The sequence below is a fragment of the Thermomyces lanuginosus genome, assembly GCF_041956635.1.
Source record: "Thermomyces lanuginosus strain ATCC 200065 unplaced genomic scaffold VTN49scaffold_42, whole genome shotgun sequence".
Classification (NCBI taxonomy): Eukaryota; Fungi; Ascomycota; class Eurotiomycetes; order Eurotiales; family Trichocomaceae; genus Thermomyces; species Thermomyces lanuginosus.
The window spans coordinates 38,020-53,055 of NW_027192376.1; the positions used below are offsets into that span (position 1 = coordinate 38,020).

At 53.9% G+C, this 15,036-nt stretch overlaps 6 protein-coding genes across 6 annotated transcripts; 3 read left to right on the forward strand and 3 right to left on the reverse strand.

Moving 5' to 3' along the window:
- Positions 1–1,432: 1,432 nt before the first annotated feature.
- VTN49DRAFT_6705 (uncharacterized protein) lies at positions 1,433–4,534 on the reverse strand (the record flags this gene model as incomplete). The annotated part of the gene is made up of 1 exon (XM_069414893.1): positions 1,433–4,534. The coding sequence occupies one exon, from the start codon at positions 4,532–4,534 to the stop codon at positions 1,433–1,435; it is 3,102 nt and encodes a 1,033-aa protein (XP_069264745.1).
- Positions 4,535–5,372: 838 nt separating this feature from the next.
- On the reverse strand, positions 5,373–6,751 carry VTN49DRAFT_6706 (uncharacterized protein; the record flags this gene model as incomplete). Its single annotated transcript, XM_069414894.1, has 2 exons — positions 5,373–6,560; positions 6,620–6,751. 2 exons carry the CDS (start codon positions 6,749–6,751, stop codon positions 5,373–5,375), a joined length of 1,320 nt encoding a protein of 439 aa, XP_069264746.1.
- A 328-nt stretch (positions 6,752–7,079) lies between these two features.
- VTN49DRAFT_6707 (uncharacterized protein) lies at positions 7,080–7,965 on the forward strand (the record flags this gene model as incomplete). Its single annotated transcript, XM_069414895.1, has 2 exons — positions 7,080–7,672; positions 7,728–7,965. The coding sequence occupies 2 exons, from the start codon at positions 7,080–7,082 to the stop codon at positions 7,963–7,965; spliced, it is 831 nt and encodes a 276-aa protein (XP_069264747.1).
- A 1,093-nt stretch (positions 7,966–9,058) lies between these two features.
- On the forward strand, positions 9,059–10,264 carry VTN49DRAFT_6708 (uncharacterized protein; the record flags this gene model as incomplete). The annotated part of the gene is made up of 1 exon (XM_069414896.1): positions 9,059–10,264. One exon carries the CDS (start codon positions 9,059–9,061, stop codon positions 10,262–10,264), a length of 1,206 nt encoding a protein of 401 aa, XP_069264748.1.
- Positions 10,265–10,466: 202 nt separating this feature from the next.
- Positions 10,467–12,167, reverse strand: VTN49DRAFT_6709 (uncharacterized protein; the record flags this gene model as incomplete). The annotated part of the gene is made up of 1 exon (XM_069414897.1): positions 10,467–12,167. The coding sequence occupies one exon, from the start codon at positions 12,165–12,167 to the stop codon at positions 10,467–10,469; it is 1,701 nt and encodes a 566-aa protein (XP_069264749.1).
- A 271-nt stretch (positions 12,168–12,438) lies between these two features.
- Positions 12,439–15,001, forward strand: VTN49DRAFT_6710 (uncharacterized protein; the record flags this gene model as incomplete). Its single annotated transcript, XM_069414899.1, has 3 exons — positions 12,439–12,452; positions 12,504–14,157; positions 14,219–15,001. The coding sequence occupies 3 exons, from the start codon at positions 12,439–12,441 to the stop codon at positions 14,999–15,001; spliced, it is 2,451 nt and encodes an 816-aa protein (XP_069264750.1).
- Between the last annotated feature and the right edge of the window lie 35 nt (positions 15,002–15,036).

Genomic DNA, 15,036 nt, shown 5'->3' on the forward strand with positions numbered 1-15,036 from the left:
ATACATCACATTTCTACCGTTGAAGAGTCATAGCTATCCTTAGCCAAGCACAAAATACGATCCCCAATTGCTTCAATCCCGGATAAATTCGTACATGTAGCTCAGGAACAAACATCAATGATGCTTTGATCTACGCGAATCCGCTGCACGGACTTCACACCGAAACTCATCATTGGTGCCGTCAATACTCAAAAAAGCTCAGCTATACGGAGTATATCAAAGAAACAAATCAAACAACAGGCCAACAATTAACCAAACTTTTTCCCGTCAAAGTACCCACTACCTACCTCCATCGAATCAATCCCCATCCAGATCTCTGGAGAGGTTGACAACCCCGGAGCCGTTGTTCCCGATTGCCGTTGTTCCCCGCAGTAAACAGCAGAAGAAAGCAAGCTAGTTACTGTGGTTAGCTCTGGAAGGTTTCCTTTCCCCACACTCGCACTAAACCAACAATGTCGGGATTGTCGGCGACCTCCCTTCCACTTCGGCAACTACTACACCGAGCGAATCTTATCTGCGCATAAGCTAGCGGGTAGTAGGTAACCCTCGGTAAATCTGCTAAAATCAACGGAAATGATTTCCAACACCCCGGGATCTTGCATATTTTGTTTGTTTCTTAATTAGCTGTCAACGCGCCATGACTTAAAGTGTTACTCCTTTTTAATTTCCCGACGGTAAACAAGGGAAAGCTTCGGATGTTTTGACGAATGTGATGTAGGGTTGAGCGCCTCACGTGACCTGCATAGTGTCGGTCATTCATCGGGATCAGTGGTGAGACTAGCCTTATTTTGGTATGTTCCTAGGGCTTGGCGCTGCAAATGCCGTAGACTAGCCTTGGCTGTTAGCAGCTGAGAACCGTTTAAATCTACCGAGTCTTCGTTGATGGGAAGGCTCTGGAATCAGTTTGGTGTTTAATATTGCTGGGGCAATCTGGTTAGATCCACGTTTGTCGCTGTGCATCATCGTCTTGAAAGAATGAATAAGTGAATATCGCGTCATCGAGAGCTAACCGTAAAGGTACCTACCTAGGTAGGTACCTACGGAGTAGATGTGCTGTGTAAATACTCCATGCCTATCGTCCTTCGAGAGGAATAAGAGATGCCGGTATGTTCTGATCATATTATCAATTATCAAAAGACAATTGAGTTCCGTCACTCCGCATACGAAGGTGGTTAACTGCCCGAATACCCTGATGATCGGCTCTTGGGCTTCGCGTCGGTCAACGGAAATTCGTACTCCGTAGGTAGCAAAGTAAATGGGCGTAGGAATCCCTTATGTCAAGAACGTAGCAGTAGCAGTAAAATTCTATTGCACAACCATACCTACACCTCAAGAATACCCTTGGTATCTCGCCTAAAAGTACAATATCAAAACCATATAACCTGACGCCATACCAGTAACTCCTCTCCTGGGACCCTAAAACCTGTCAGGACTAATATAATCGAGAAAATCCTCCTATCTGCGCCTTTCTCTCCTTCCGGATCTGCTCCCCGACAATAATGCTAAATAGCCGCTTATGTAGCTCGTCCTCACTCCAGCCAACTTCGCCGGAGCCTCCCGCTGCGATATCCGCCTCCCTCAACTCACGCACGAACTCGTCAATGATGCCAAACTGGATCTTTGTAATGGGGAGGCCGTGTTCGCCGTCCGACGTCCACAGCCAGTCGCCAAGCATCTCCTCGCGGCGGGTGGTCGGATGGTACGGGAAGCGATTCGGAGAACGCTTCGCAAGCTTGTAGAGCCGTTTGAGCGCGACGTAGTGGTCGTCGGTAAAATACCCGGATAGAGCTAATGGTCGTTGTCGCGCATGTATGGATTTGCGTTTCTTGGTTTCTGGTCTTTGAAGCGAAGATTCGTCTTGCTCGATGGACGGCTCTTCACCGTCTGCAATTTCATTGCGCTTGCGTTTCAAGCCTCGCTTTGGCTCAGCAATGGGAGTTTGCTTGTCTGCAGGGGTCTCGTTTGGATGATGGGTCGATATTTCGTCGCGAGCGTCCTCTGGCTCAGATCGCTGCTCTTCCTGCTCTTGATTTCGCGTTCTCCATAATGCTGGAGTGAAAGCGCCGGTGACTCGACGGAACCATGAAAATCTCGGCGTCGACGTGGCTTGTGGCGTGTACACAGGCTCTTCGCCAACAGACTCATGCTCCGATACAGAATGTACTTCTTCTTCTTCTTCTTCTTCTTCTTCTTCCTCCTCTTCCTCCTCATGGTTTTCCTCCTCCCGCTGCTCATACTCTTCGACAGTGGGATCGGCTTCTTGATCTTGTTCAACGTTGGCTTGGCTCGGAGATGACTGGACCATGTCTTGCTGCTCGTGATTTTTAGGCCGGGCTCGCTGGTTGCTCCCCTGAGGAGTCTTCGCATAGTACTCTCTTGTATTCGGAGTATCTTTCGGGCGCAAGATCGCGGAAAGGTCGACTGCCTCATCCCGCAGCGTCGACAAGCGTGATCTTCCAAGGTGTGGAAAATCATCGTGCCGTGTCGTCCAGTCCCGAGCGGACGTATCGTTGACATTTGACTGAATACTTGAACCTTCATCTCGAGGTTTGATATCTCTCTCCCTATATGAACCGCGAGCGGCAGCTCGTCTGTTCCGCCGACCATTACTTGAACGATTATTTCGAGCTTCCAGCTGCCAAATATCCCCGTCATCGCCATCGCCATCATCATCGAGCACTTCATGGTTCTCAAGTTGCTGCCGAGCTTCTGCGTCGCTGTCGACAACAATGACCTTGTCTGACCCAGCCATTTCAATTTGCCGACTGACTTCTTCCCTTTCCTTCTGCCATGCAGCCTCCCGCCTGGCCTTTACCGAGTTCGGAGCCCGTGCAGGAGTCGGCTGATTTGCAACGGCTTGAGGTTCAGTAACCTCGCTCCCGTCGCTGCGATTTCTCCGTAACCGTTCCAACTCAATCTGCCTCTGAACAAGCTGTTCGCCGAATCTAAGACCAGCTCGAAGCTCCCGTTGCGTCTCTGCCCCGAAATCGCTGAATAATCGCTCCAGCCGCATTCGGGGGTTGTTCATCTCTTCACCGCGATCCCGTCCACCACTACGCTGAGGGCTGGAAAATGGGCTCTTTAGCTTCGATGCTGCCTTTTGACGCCTGAGAATCCCTTGAAGAGCGAGTCCCGTTTGGACAACCCGCGCCAAGCTCAGTAACGTTCGCTTCTTGGCCGGAGCTTGGCTGGGAGCAGCAGGTGCCGGCGGAGCAGAGGATATCCCATCACCAGCAGGTGTTTGTTCTGATTGTTTAGCACTCGGCCCCTGAGGTGCTTGAGACGCTTTTGGCGGTGAGGTGTTGCGCTTTTCCGAATGTGGGGATCGAGTTTTCTGTCGTGTTTCACCGACATTCACATTTTGTCGCTCGGAAGACGGCTTCAAAGCTGCTTTAGCAGACCCCAGAACAGGCGCAAGATTTCCTGATTTTGCAGAGGCTAGAGTGTCCAGTGACACCATGCTGAAACCCTCGCTTTCCATTATTGTATCAAATTCACGATGTTCGTCCGTAGGATCAGAAATCCGCTCGCTACCTAGGCCACTGCTTTGCCGTGTTTCCTTTCTCGTGCTGTTTTGCGCTTGATCTTCAACGAGGGACGGCGACGTTGGCGACGGATACTCTCGCCGAGGCCGGGGTGTATGCCCGGCATGCATTGTATTTAGGGACGACAACGAAGCAGACTCCTCCTGCGCCGGCGAGCGTCTCCTTGAAGGAGTTGTTTCAATGCCGACAGTTAACGCACCTCTATCCTCAGACGGAGATGCCTTCTCTGGCGACGAGTCGTCTTGTCGGGCCAAGTCAGCCTGGAGATCATCAGTCGACGGCGAAGAACGGAGCGATTCCAGGTTAACGGGCGATCTCGCGGGAGTCGGAGAGCCCAGGTCCGGCGCTTCATCTACAATGGAAGTTAAGTCGCCAGGTTGCCCCAATTCCACTCCATCAGTGTCAATGAAATCTTCCTCTAATGTGCTCTTTCTCGACCGTCCGCGCCGCTTAATCGCCGTAATATCCGTTTTCGGGGTTCGACCAGGACTTGCTTTGAGCGGTGATGAGACCGACTTTCGCCTGCCTCCCCGTCGCTTGGACGGAGACGATTCTTCACCTTTCAATGGCACCTTCATCGTAATTGTCTCGCTGGACTTGACCTTCTTGCGAGGACTAATGCGACGCTGGTTCTCCTCCTCCTGCTCCGCTTCAACGGTCACGCGAATTTTCCATGGACTGAGGTTCCCCTCCGCCTGGATCTTTGACGGAGACAGCGCCTGTTGTTTATTTCTCGGTAAGCGCATCGTCGGGCTGGAGGGAAGAATAATGTCGTTGAAGCGAATCGTATGGATGCTCTTGTTCGGACTCGTGCGATTGTTGCGGCGCGGCTCCTTCTCACTGGAATGTGGCGTTTGGAAATCATCCGGAGGCATCAAGCTTTGGCGTCGCATAAAATCGGGAGCCGGCGACGAGATCAAATACATCGCATCGCCATCGGGGCCCAAGACGTCGGGCGACGAGGTTCCGCTGCGCGACGACAACGCCATGGCGAGGGGTAATTAAAAACAATTTGACGCGTCTGTGTGCGTGCAGTAGTCACTGTGGACAAGCAGGTGCGAGCATGTCTATTATAAACTCGGATCAATTTGAGCGGTCATAAAAGAAGGTTTGTTGTCGGTCAGTCGTAGAACGCGCGAAGACCTTGACCGCATCGTATGCGTACTCAATGTTAAGTCGCGATCCTCACCGTCAACAGTAGGCCAGGGCCCAAGCGCCGAACCTGGCGACCAATCATATTGAGTGGATAAATTGGCAGGAAAAACAATGATCCGGTGGCCTTATCTTATCAGTGCATGTTATCTTGTCAACTGAAGTCAATCCATTTCTCTACCAAGTCACTTGTGTTCATGTTGATTGAGTCACAGTAGGATTCTTGTATCTTTAGTTCTCCATTTAAGTCAGCTATCAATCCAATCAGGTGCTTCAGTCCGCCGTTGTCTTCCATCTAGGTATATACCATAACCAGCTTGAAATTCAACAGCCTGTACTCGTAGTAGAGGCTGGGAAACCGACCTGCCACAAGCATACGGCGAACTACGTTTGCCATTCTCCGTTTTGACCACGCTATGTACGTATAATTAGCATTGCGCGAATTGTGGCGCTTTGCAAGCATCCTGAGACAAATGGCACTGCTGAGAAGCTGGCCACTGAGGACGGTGATAACTGGTAAGAGTAACATGGACCAGAAGCTGCCACCCAGTTGTGTGCTGTCTTCCTTTCTGGACACATCGATGCGACGGGGGTGCAGGCCCTGTGTATGGCGGATCGGGTCCTTGTAGACCGCGATCGCCGAAAGGAAATCAAATGTTGTTCGTTAGGCAAGCGTCACACCTCAACATCTGTGCCCGGGCGACGGTCATCCCTGCCAGCCGCTGAGTCCATATTGGCCTGTGACGACGCTCTTGACCACCTGTCCGACTCCTTCAATACTTTTGCCAAGGCATTCAGAGAAAGATTTCTGTCCTGCCGTAAGAGTTCCACCTCGGCCACTGCAGCGTTCAGGCTGCCTCCTTTGCTCTTCTGCCGCTTGAAGATGTCATCGATGATCACTTTTCTGCGGCTGTAAAACATCCTTTCAGCCTGCTCTACTCGCCACTTTGCACCGTATACCGCATCCAGGCTCTGCACTGAAGGTCCTCCATTCAACCCCTCAGTCCACTCCCGCCACAATTCAGGAACCGTCTTGATCGTACGGGAGAGACGATATGTGCGTGGCAATCGGGTCCCATGACCGGATCCTGATTCGTCAGATGTGGCAGCAGACTGCCCAGACACAGGTTGGATGATCCCGGCTAGGGTTTCAATAGCACCGCCGAGCTCATCCATTCCGCTCCCACGCATCGCTGTGAAATCACCATTTCCTGGGACAAGGCCATCATTCGTCTCCGCCGCAGTTGTTGCTGGTCCTGCTCCTGCGAGTCCCTGGCCGGGAGCGGTTGGTCGCGGAGCCATGGGGATTCGGCCATTGATCAGATCTCGCAACTGATGGCTGAGCTTCTGTAGCCCACTTTCTACTGTGTTTTGTACAATTTGTAATTGCTGCGAGACCTCCCGTATGTCCTGCCTGATGACACGTAGCTGGTCGGCCACCATCGACTCCCACATTCGCAGCTCGTACGGCGGCTCCGCATGGGTATCGGCCATTGGCGCGGTCTCGCTGATAATCGGACCTGCACCCCTGTCCGCATACTGCGTCGTCGACTTCTTGCGCTGCGTCTCCTGTTTTGCATGATTGTCCAAAAGAGCCTTGACCGACGCTCCAACAGGGTGGCCATGAGGATTTATCCCCTGGCTTCTCTGGTAGTTCCATAGGCTTACGATCGCAGACTTGTAAGCTTTGATGGAGGCCAGACCGAGAGTTTGTACAACTGGCTCCCCATTCTCGTCCGTGCGCTCCTGGTAATGCCGAGATTTCCTGGCTGCGCGACCCATCACCCGCTCAGTGAGGAACGCGTCCAGCTTTTCCTCCGTCACTATGTCACCATCTGAGTAGCCTTTCTCGCGACAAAAGTCCTGACAGAGTTAGTCGTAATGACTAATCCTCGCAAAATATTCACTGGTCTGCACCTTACCCTGAACTCGACCTGCTTTGGTTCGTACTGCTTGGTGGTGTTTCTTGGTCGACTGGTCAAGGACATTTGCACGGAGTCCTGATCAATGGACGTGACCTGCGCGGACGAAGAATCTTGAAAGGAGTCCACCATGATTCGAGGGACGAAAAAGAGGCATAGACGCAGAGAAACGACGCCGACGATGACGGTGAAATCCTCGTTGCTGTTGAGGCGCGAATCTTGGTTCAAGGAAGAAGCTTGGACCCTGTGTTCAACATACTAGCCTGATAGGGATTAGACTAAAATCTGGATTACCATAACTGGAATAACGTAAATTTACTTGTGATATATCATCAATCACGTGAAAGTACCACACCCCTAAACATGCCAAGTGGGTGAAACATGGGACACCCCAAACAAGGCAGCTCCTCTCGGTTTGTTCTCCTACTCTTCCCCTCGCTCATGACCTTAGCAACGAAAAATGGAGTCGGATAAGGAAGACCGAGTCCTCCTAGCTGTTCAGGCGTTCCGCAATGACCCAAAGTTGAGCACCCGCGCCGCGGCCAGGATGTACTCGGTCAGCCATGCGACGCTGAGCCGCAGACTCAGAGGAACAATATCGCAGCGCGACAGCCGGCCGAAGTCGCGGAAACTGACCGATGAGGAAGAGGCGGCACTCTTGGAGCAAATTCTGGATCCCAACATACGGAATCCTCTCCGGCTGAATGATATTGAGTCCATGGCGAATCGGCTACTCGCCGAACGCGGTGAAGCACGAGTCGGGAAGCGCTGGGCTTCGAACTTTATTCGGCGACACCCGCAGGTCAAGGTGAACTTGAGCCGGTATTTTGACTATTCCAGGCTACGGTCGCCAACGCCGGCTGCTGCGGAGAATGACACCCAACAAATGCCTGCTCGCTCTAATTCCACGGAGACAAAGGAATCAACGCCAGGGACCCCACAGACGCAGTCTCGAGAGATCAACCGGACCTCGCCGTCTTCGATCGGGAACGATGAGGACGGGAATTCGGCAACGGCAGACGGTTCTGAAGAGCGCGGGAAACATGAGTCGAGGTCAGAATTAGGGTGTACTGGAACAACAAAGCAAGAAGCTGATCACGCGTCGCAGTGCTGAATCTCGTCCTGGGCAAAAGCCAAGCATGACAGCAATTGGGAGGCAAACTAGCCAAGCTCAAAGCGACCAGGGAACGCAACAACTGATAGAAGCGCGGCAGAACTACATTCGCAGAAGGACTGAGAAGAAGAGACGGTGTTGTAGAAAATGCGGAAATCCAGGGCACAACGCGCGAACATGCCCCGAGGACGATACAGCGGCTGCCAAGGAAGACCATTCCGGCTCTGAATGATTTTATTTGGCGTTCTCGGGGTTGTGGTGTTGATTGACTTCAGGGACTGTATCTACTGCGCGGGAAGGCTGTTCCATATTCCGGGTCGATGAGTACAAACGTGGTACTCCCATGCCCTGGATGGCTGTTGTCTCTTGCGGCCTTGAGCTTGCTCTTTCGGTTTCGGGATAGTACATTCTGCCTGGGAGTTACTCGGCTGCGGTCGTTTCCCAAGACCGAGATCACGAGGACATGTACGGATGGGATTAAGACATGAGTACACCACGCTCTTGCTACGATTCGTCCGGGTACCTTGATCTCGCCACTCTCAGGTTGTCAAAGCGCCGCGAGTTACTGCCTGAGAGGCATACAGGCCACGGCCTAGAAAAGAAGGCACCGATTGAAGTCCCATGCCCAGACGTCGCCAAAGCGGCTGTACACAATTAGGCAGTACTGTAGTTCGTCAAATCAAATGACAGGTATTTAGCCAATGCCAACAACAAATAATTGCATGCCAGTACTTCTTTGATGATTCATGAGTACCTTGAACTAAGGGTGACTTTGTCTTGACGGCGTGGAGACGCTTCAATTTCGGAGGTAGCTGGATTAATTTTCCGACTGGCCAACAAACAAGCTCGATTAAATGAATAAATTACCCGGCTCGTAATTTTTCCGTACGAGCTACGTAAAATGCGGAGAAAAGGGGGAGGAGAGGTTACATCGACTCCAGATTATGAGATCATCTCACCACCTCGTAATTTAGCATAGCTCGTACCAGGGTTGTCTCTGCTACTGTTGGTCGTAGCTGGATCGTCACCGCCAATCACGAACGCATCATCCAGGTACTATGCTGTAATTGGCATCCCTGTGGGCATTTCACCCCGCGTGGACGTCGAAGTGCTCGGACAGGATCACCGACAATCGACAATCCAACCACCAAAGGGATCAGCCATATAAGTTCCCCAGGGGCGCTGGTATGCCAGCGCCATTCCAAGGGCTACATGCGGTCAGACGGTCCCTTCTTGCTGGGCTGCTTCGTCCGCACCGTTGGAGGACCAGTCTCGTTGTCGTCGGTTTGCTGTTCCTGATCGTCTCGACCATCCTGGGGTTCACCATGCATCTACGCAGATACTTGTCTGCGGCGGCGCTGTCTGCGCTGCCCGTGCTGTCCCTGAGCACTGGTTCTGAAGACGCAGATCCGTTCAAGATTTACAACATCTCCGCCGGCAGTCTAACCGCGTCGTTCATCCCGTACGGTGCGCGGTTGACGCATCTGCTAGTGCCGGACAGGGACGGCGTGCTGCAAGATGTTGCGATCGGCTACGATGACCCCCACGACTATTTGCGGGACACCTTGACCGACCACACGTACTTCGGAACTGTCGTTGGTCGGTACGCAAACCGCATCAAGAATGGGACCTTCACCATCGATGGCAAGAAGTACGAGGTACCCAAGAACGAGCACGACGGAATCAACACCCTGCATGGCGGGTTCGTCGGCTACGACCAGCGGAACTGGACTGTTCTATCCCACACGGACAACAGCATCACCTTCAGCTTGTTGGACCCAGGCTGGGAGGACTTCCCCGGCACGGTGCTGACGCAGCTCACCTTCACCGTTGACACGGATGTCACGCCGCTCAACCCCAAGGGCAACCCGCAGCTGACGGCCAAGCTCGTGTCTCAGGCGCTGACGGAAAAGACGCCCATCATGCTTTCGAACCACATCTACTGGAACCTCAACGCGTTCCGCGAGCCCGATGTCCGCAATGACATTCTGCACCTGCCACGAGCCCATCGCTACGTCAAGACGGATGGCATCCTGATCCCCACGGGAGAGATTGGCCACGTCGCCCACACCAAGCGTCGCACGCTCGACTTCACCCGGCCGAAACCCATCGGCCGAGACATCAAGTACGCCGTGGACCTCTGCGGCACGGGTTGCACGGGGTACGACAACTGCTTCATCAACGACGAACCCAAGAAGCCAGGCGCGACTGTGCCTATCCTCCATCTCTACTCCCCTGCAACGGGCATCACGCTCGATGTCGCCAGCAATCAGCCCGCTCTGCAAATCTTCACCTGCGACAATTACGACGGCCACATCCCCGTTAAGCCGTCGCAGAAAAAGCGCAACGAAGATGCCGGATTTGGCGGCGTGGACGGCATCAACCAGTACGCCTGTGTCGTCATCGAGACCCAAGGCTGGATCGACGGTATCAATCATCCGGAGTGGCGTCAGAAGCAGATCTTTGGACCGCAGGACGAGCCTACGGTGAATCTCGCCGTCTTCCAGTTCGGAACTAAGAAGCACAAATGATGAACTTTCTGGGCTAGCCAAGCCTCAGTCAAGATAGATCAAGCTACCATATTGGATAATATTACGATTCTAAGGCCTTAGTTGAATCAAAAAAAAAAAGTTTTTAATGGACTCCGGGGTATCTATCGTACTGCCAGACAAATCGTATCATCACCACCGTCTCATCATGCATCCGTCTAGTTTACTATCCATGACTAACACTTCATCCCCATCCAGCCAATGTCCAACTCGATCTGTCTCCCCCAACGGACGATCGATTGCCCACACCGCCGTACGCGGACCGCCGATCCGCGACATGACGGATACTCAACTCCAGGTCCCGGCTCGCGCTTGCCAGGCCATGCTGCAAGAACCTATCTCGCTCGATCTCAACGAGTCCGCGCACCTTGAGGCTCGTCACAAGACTCGCTCCCGCCCATGGGCCCAGGGTTTCAATCTGCCGGAACTGGCCCTGGATGTACGGTTTTGCGTCCTTGGCGCGGTTCCGGCGCAGTTTCTGCTCGACGAAGTCCACCTCCTCCCCTTCTTCATTCGCGGAGGAGCCCGGAGTTTCCGCGCGAGATGGTGGCTGTTCGGCTGCGGGCCGCTGTTGAGTTTGTAGTTCAGGGTTAGGGGTTTGCCCTTTTTTGCGTATTTGGTCTTCGATCACTCGCCCGCGCATCGCGCACCATCCGTACCTCGATACGAGTGACTCTACGTCTTGCATGATCCGTTGTCGAAGGCCAGGGATTTTCGAGCCCCCACCTGTGAATACGATGCGAGCCATGCAGGCGGCGCGCACGTCGGTCGGAAGCGCCAACAGCGTATCGTACACAACCTGATGCAAGGGCTTCTCATGATCGTCCAGCTCATGCTCCTCCACCCCCGTGGCAAATAGGGCTCTTTCGACGAGCTTTGCCAGTTCCGTAAATGGGATTTCAGTCCACTCCGTTCCTGGACTCGATGGCGACGGGAGAGTGACGTTGTTCGTCAACTTCTCGTCCTTCTCACTCGACTTGCACCAGGCAAGCTTGGTCACCACCTCCTCGCAGTAGTCAAAGTCGACGGAGATCCCATCCTCGCTTTCCTCAGTTGTTTCCGATTCCGACGCACGTTTTGAGAGCAATCGTCCCATTTCCTGCATAACCAGCTTCATCGCGCGCGTGGTACGTCGCGTTTCAATCTCCCTATACTCGTAGATCCCCGACACGACGGATTCCGCCCAACCGATGTCCACAACCAGCGCTGCCCGGAGGCCCGCCGCCGTGGCTGCCATGGCCGCCGACGGTAGTAATGTGATTGACGGAAACCGCCACCGATTGAACAACGTCGTCAGCAATGTAGACAGCAGCGGATGCGGCATTACGGACGGCAGCACCAGGACCAGCCGTGCATTGCCGGCATCCGTCAAAAGGTACTTGTTGTAGATTTCGCGCACCGCACGCTCTATCTTGTCCTCCACGAGTCCCAAGTCGACGTCTCGTAGATCCGTCCGCCAAAGTTCATGGTTCCTAGCCCATTGCTCAGGGTCTACTGGTCGTGTCTTCGCGGCGGGGCCTCCGTTGCTGCTGCTGCTATCCTGCGGTCTCCGAATCCAATCGCGAAAATCTCCCACCCGGCGTGACTGCGCTGGCCCGAATCCCACTGCGCACATTGGTGCGCTGTCGCCCTCGAAGCCTGCTCGAAGCCATCGGGAGCCAAACTCAAGGATAACGGCGTCTTCTTCGTTGCGGAAGGACAGCGCCGATGACGACGAACCCAACGATGAGATCAGTGACCGATTCCTGCGTGTCGGTGTCTGCGGCTCGTACGAGGAGTGCGACTGGTGCTGTTCATCTTTGCGAATGCGGGCTCGAGCGGCCTCCAGCGCTGAGGCGGACGATTTGCTCGCGGTGCGCTGGTGAGATGGCTCGGTCGACGCCATTTGTAATCGGTCGCTTTTTTCTATGCTGTCTGCATATTTATTGTGTGATATGAGGCACCTGAGGCGGCCGTATTGATCGTGGTCCTCCTCGGAAGTCGTTGCTGAGTCTTTTGTTTCGCGCTAAGGAACTCTCCGTGAACGAAAACAAACAATACTCTTTTTACAATCGACTCCCCACGCGAGCGAGGTATGAGCTGAATATTCGAAAAGAACTGGGTTTTTATTTCTGAGGAATTTTCTATTCTACTGCGTCTATGATTCTGTCCAAGGCATGGGGATTCCTGGGTACGCGTCTCCGTGATCAATCTCCGAACAGTAACCTAACTTCGACCACAGACTCATCAGAAATGCCATCGGCACCGGAGAGCGAATTGCGCTGTCGAACCTCGCTGTGACACACTTAGAACGCACCAGACGCCCGATCCGCATCGCGGTAGACATCTCCATCTGGCTTTTTCAAGTTCAGGCCGGCAAGGGCGGCCAGAACCCGGAGCTGCGGACGCTGTTTTTTCGGCTGGTCCGACTACTCGCACTTCCGATCCATCCGCTGTTCGTTTATGATGGGCAACACAAACCCCCATTCAAACGCGGCAAGTCGACCGCTGGGCGCAGCTACGGTTCCGCGCCAATCATCCACCTATCTAAGAAACTCATCGACTTGTTCAAGTTCCCACGGCATGACGCTCCCGGCGAGGCCGAGGCGGAGTGCGCGCGGCTGCAGCAGGAGGGCATCGTCGACGCCGTCATGAGCGACGACGTCGATGCGTTGATGTTCGGATCCACGCTGACCGTGATGAATTTCTCAAGGGAGACCACGGCAAGAACAAGCGGCCCGGCTACGCATGTGGACTGTTACCGGCTGGAGGATATTCATGGGATGACCAAGAACGTGGGCCTGAGCAGGGCTGGCATGATCCTGTTTGCTCTGCTGAGTGGCGGCGACTATCTGCCGTCCGGAATTCCTAAGTGCGGAGGCAAACTCGCGGCTGAGATTGCCCGAGCCGGATTTGGCGAGGACCTGCTTGAACTCTGGTCGTCCGGTCAGAGTCTCGATGAATGGAGGCAAAGATTGCAGTACGAGCTCGAGGAGAATGAGAGCGGCTATTTCCAACATAAGCACAAGGCCGTGAAAATCCCAGACGACTTCCCGGATCCAACTATTTTGGGGTTCTACGCAAAACCCATCGTATCGTCGGATGAACAAATCGAGCGTCTGCGGCATAGACTAGAAGGCGCCTGGGATCAGGAAATCGACGTCCTCAAATTGAGACAGTTCGTTGCAGAGGCGTTTGACTGGAAGTACGTCTCTGGGGCGAGAAAGGTAATCCGTATGCTAGCAGAGCCGCTGGTCTCGTACAGACTACGTCTCGGGCAACCAGTCGTTGCCAGGCAGTTCTCCGCAAATCGAGACGTTCCCGTCATGCAGCGAGTGTATCGGAACCGGAAGCATTTCAGCACGGGCGGGCTCTCCCAGCTGCAACTAGAAATGATCCCTGTTGATGTGGTTGGAATAGATCTTGACCTCGAGGAGCCGAATCCTCCCATGTCGCAAAGCACGCACCTCTCATCTCAATCGCAGAAATCACAATCAATAGAAGAGGCAGGTGACGAAGAGGAAGCGGCCGAAGAGGAACTGGTCACCGAACCCGCAATAGAGAGGCCAAAGCGGCGGTATAGCCCATATGAGCCGGAGAAGATCTGGGTCTTCGAGACCGTCGCTAGGATCGGCATCCCCGAGGTGGTTGATCGATGGGAGCAAGAACAGGCCGAGAAGGCAGCTCCCAAGCCAAAGAAGACTCCGCGACCGCGAAAGAAGAAGCCGATTGATCCCACAATGAGACCAGGAGAAATACTTCGATACGCTACGGTCACGAAACCTGGAAGCGAACTGATTCGAAGAAAGCAGCAGCTTCTCGAAGCGGCGATGGCAGAAAAGAGCGTGAACACGAGCGCCGCTCCCTCAGCCCAGAAGAAAGAAACAAGAGAGACGGTAAGACAGGCGTAGCCTCTCAGATATCCACATCGGCCAGCGATTGATTTGTAGCAATCAGCTGACGAGCCCGTCTTCGCCGGCCAGCAACTCGGCAAAGGATCAGACTTCTGGTGAAGGCCGTCCGGCGCGGCGCGAGCATACACATCGACCTCACCCCGCGCTGGGGTCCTGTGACTCGCCGATTCTCTTGGACTCGGATGATGATGCGCCGTCAGGACGCGCTTCGTGCAGCTACACCACCAGCACTGGCAGTCCGAAGCCGCGACGAACAAGACGGCAGAAATCGGAGACGCATTCCCGACGGCCCCGTTCGCGTTCGTCGACACCGACACCGGCGCCAGGGGCAAACCGACAGCGTCGACAGACTGCGGGGAAGAATACCGCGAAACACTCTTCACCATCACCACCACCTCCCCCTACAGACGAGATATTGGACCCAACAATAGACGATTTCCCTTCTCGCCGCGCATCGTCGACGCCGATAGTCATCCATTCCGACTCGGAGCCTGATCCCAGTCAGCCGGCAGTAACTCCACGGCCGGAGGTGCCGGGATCGCCTGTCCTCACCGCTGTGGAGGAAAACACACGAACTTCGCAGCCGTCATCGCCAGAACAACGACAATCGCCCAAGAAAAAGAAGAAAATGCCCGCAAAACCTATTATCAAAACCAAAGACGGGTTCTGGACGGTGGAGTATGAAGAAGAGAGCGGCGATCCTGAAGATGGCTTGATACCGCTGCAATCAGAAGAGGACGAGAAGACCAACGATGGCGGTAATGATCAGGGGAAAGGAGCGAGAAAGAAGAAGATTGGCCGCGTGAGTTTAATTGATTTGACTTGAACTTGGTAGGGCTCTCTTGCTTGGAATCCATGTTG